Source organism: Oryctolagus cuniculus, chromosome 8, assembly GCF_964237555.1.
Source record: "Oryctolagus cuniculus chromosome 8, mOryCun1.1, whole genome shotgun sequence".
Taxonomy (NCBI): Eukaryota; Metazoa; Chordata; class Mammalia; order Lagomorpha; family Leporidae; genus Oryctolagus; species Oryctolagus cuniculus.
Window position 1 is genome coordinate 85,773,591 of NC_091439.1, and position 2,599 is coordinate 85,776,189.

At 45.9% G+C, this 2,599-nt stretch overlaps 1 protein-coding gene across 1 annotated transcript; it reads right to left on the reverse strand.

The window, feature by feature from the left end:
• Window positions 1–1,571: 1,571 nt before the first annotated feature.
• LOC138843548 (small ribosomal subunit protein eS12-like) lies at window positions 1,572–2,087 on the reverse strand. The gene has a single exon (XM_070047980.1). It carries the CDS (start codon window positions 2,001–2,003, stop codon window positions 1,680–1,682), a length of 324 nt encoding a protein of 107 aa, XP_069904081.1. The 5' UTR covers window positions 2,004–2,087; the 3' UTR covers window positions 1,572–1,679.
• Window positions 2,088–2,599: the final 512 nt, after the last annotated feature.

The window sequence follows — 2,599 nt, forward strand, 5'->3', positions numbered from 1 at the left end:
TATGTTTAACCATGGGGTACGTATTTAACTCAATTTGGAGTTGTTATGAAATAAACTCCGTATTTTCGCTTGAGTATGTACCTAGGAATGGAATTACTTGGTTATAAAGTATTTGTATGTTTAACTTCATAATAAGTAACCAAGTTATTCCACAAGGTAGCAATTGTCTTGATTTTTACTTCATAGATACTGTATTAATTTCATTGTTGCTGCTGGGACAAATTCCTATAATTTCATGGTTAAACGCACCATGTATTTTTATTTCATAGTCCTGAAGGTGGGAAGCATGCAATGGGTCTTGTGTGAGTAAAGTCAAGGACTGGAAGGACTGCTGCTTTACGAAGACTCTGAGTTGGGGGAAGGCCACTTCCTCCACTTTGTGGTTTCCTATGGTGCCTGCATGAACTCCTGATCCTATGGTGTGTTGCCTCTGTTTTCACATCTCCTATTGTCTACTTGATCTACTACTTTTTTTTTTTTTAGATTTTATTTATTTATTTAAAAGGTAGAGCTACAGACAGCGAGGAAGAGACAAAGGGAAAGGCCCTCCATCCGCCAGTTCACTCCCCAGATGGCCACAATGGCTAGAGGTGGGCCAATCTGAAGCCAGGAGCCAGGGGCCTCTTCCAGGTCCTACCTTATTCTTATTAAGGACCTCTGTGGTTACCTTACACCTACTCAGGTGATCCAGGATCATGTCTTAGATCCTTAACTCTGGAGCAGATGTTTGATCTAGTTGTTAAGATGCTGGTTGAGATGCCCATGTCCCATATCAGAGTGCCCGGGCTGGATTCCTGGCTCCAGTTCCTGAGTCCAGATGCCTTCTGATGCACATCCTGGAGCAGGCGGTGATGTCTCAGGTAACTGGGTTCTTGCCTTTCATGTTCGAGACCTGGATTGAGTTCTAGGCTCCCAACTTTGGTCCTAGTATTTTGTGGGTATCTGGGGAGCAGACCAGCAAGTAGGAGCTCTCCTCTTTTATTTGTCACTTAAAGGAGGTCAAAGTCTGATCAGCTGGTGGGAAGAGAATAATCCAGGAGGGCCCTCCGGGAGCTTTAGTTGTTGCCAGAAAGGGTAGATTCTAAACCCCAGAGGGACGGCAAAAGAAAACCCGGTTAAGTGGGTGGGAATCCAGAAGCTGATGGGACCATGGTGGAACTTCACAGGGTGCAATTTCCCAGCTGCAAAGTATGGAAAATCCTAGATCATGGCTGAGTGGAAGATTAACCAGGGCTGAAGGAACTGTCTGATAATAGGTCCAAGGACAGCCTCTCTGAGCTCCAGGTGCCATTGTTGCTGGGGCAAAGTGTAGGCTAGTAATGCCAAAGGGATCATCTACTGGGTTGTGAATTGATGACTGTAGGCTATGACAAGATATAGCCTCTGGGGAGGGCAGGCTTCCAGGGACAAACGGTACCCATAGGCCAAGTGAACAAAATGCTCCATATTGGCTGATGGGGTCTGAGGTTTGACTCCTGATCTGATCCAGGAGACACAAACTGAGCCTTCCATCATGTAGACTTTCTTGAAGACAAAAAAAAAAAAAAAAAAAAGGAAAAGCAAGAAATAGATTTTTTTTTAATATGAACCAAATTTTTATTTGTTCATTTCTTGCATTTGAAGTATTCTTCGATGACATCCTTGGCCTGAGATTCTTTGCCGTAGTCCTTAACCACTACTCAACTGCAACCAACCACTTTGCGGGGTTTCCCTTCTCGGTCAATTTTACAGAGGCCTACCCATTCTCCAAGTTTCTTGTTGTCATCAACCTTAATGAGGTTGATCTGGTGCTCAGCACACAGGGCCTCCACCAGCTTGACATACATAGGCTCATCGCAGTTAGATGCAAGCACACAAAGATGGGCTTGGCGCTTGTCTAAGGCTTTGGCAGCTTCACGGATTCCACGTGCTAGGCCATCATGGATGAGGGCGGTCTTCAGCACCTCTTGTAGAGCAGTGTTAACGTCCGTTACACCTCCAGCAGCAATGCCTTCCTCGGCCATGGCGGTGGGTTACGGGTGAAGCCAAATCTTGAACGCACCTGGGCCTCCGCCTCCGCGCGTCTCGGCGGCGGCAGGGAAAGAGAAGAAATAGATTTTTTTAAAAATTATTTATTTATTTGAAAGTCAGAGAGAGAGCGAGCGAGCGAGCTTCACCCACTGGCACCCAGGCACTCTGATATGGAATGTGGGCAATCCCAGGTTGCCTATTAACATCTCTGTCAAAGGCCATCTCTATGCCTCCAGATTTTAGGTTCTTTATTTTTAGTATCAGGAATACTGGCCCTAGGATATGTTCTTAAACTTCTTTCTTTTTCTGGTTTATTTTTAGAAGCAGTGAGAGATAAATAGAGACGGACATAGAGATAGTGCTCCCATCTGCTGGTTCACTCCCAACTGACTGCAATGCCCAGGACTGAGGCTGGCTGAAGCAGGGAGCCAGGAATTCAGCCCAGCCCTTGTGGGTGGCAGAGACCCATCAACTTCAGCTATCACTGCTGTCTCCCAGGTCCACATTAGCAGGAAACTGGAATCAGAACCTGGGGCTGAGAATTGAACCCAAGCATTCTGTTGTGGGATGCAAACGTCCTAACCAGTTT

What these genes read in the sequence shown, in the direction of transcription:
- LOC138843548 (XM_070047980.1), bottom strand. Translation starts at nt 2,003, where the DNA reads ATGGCCGAGGAAGGCATTGCTGCTGGAGGTGTAACGGACGTTAACACT.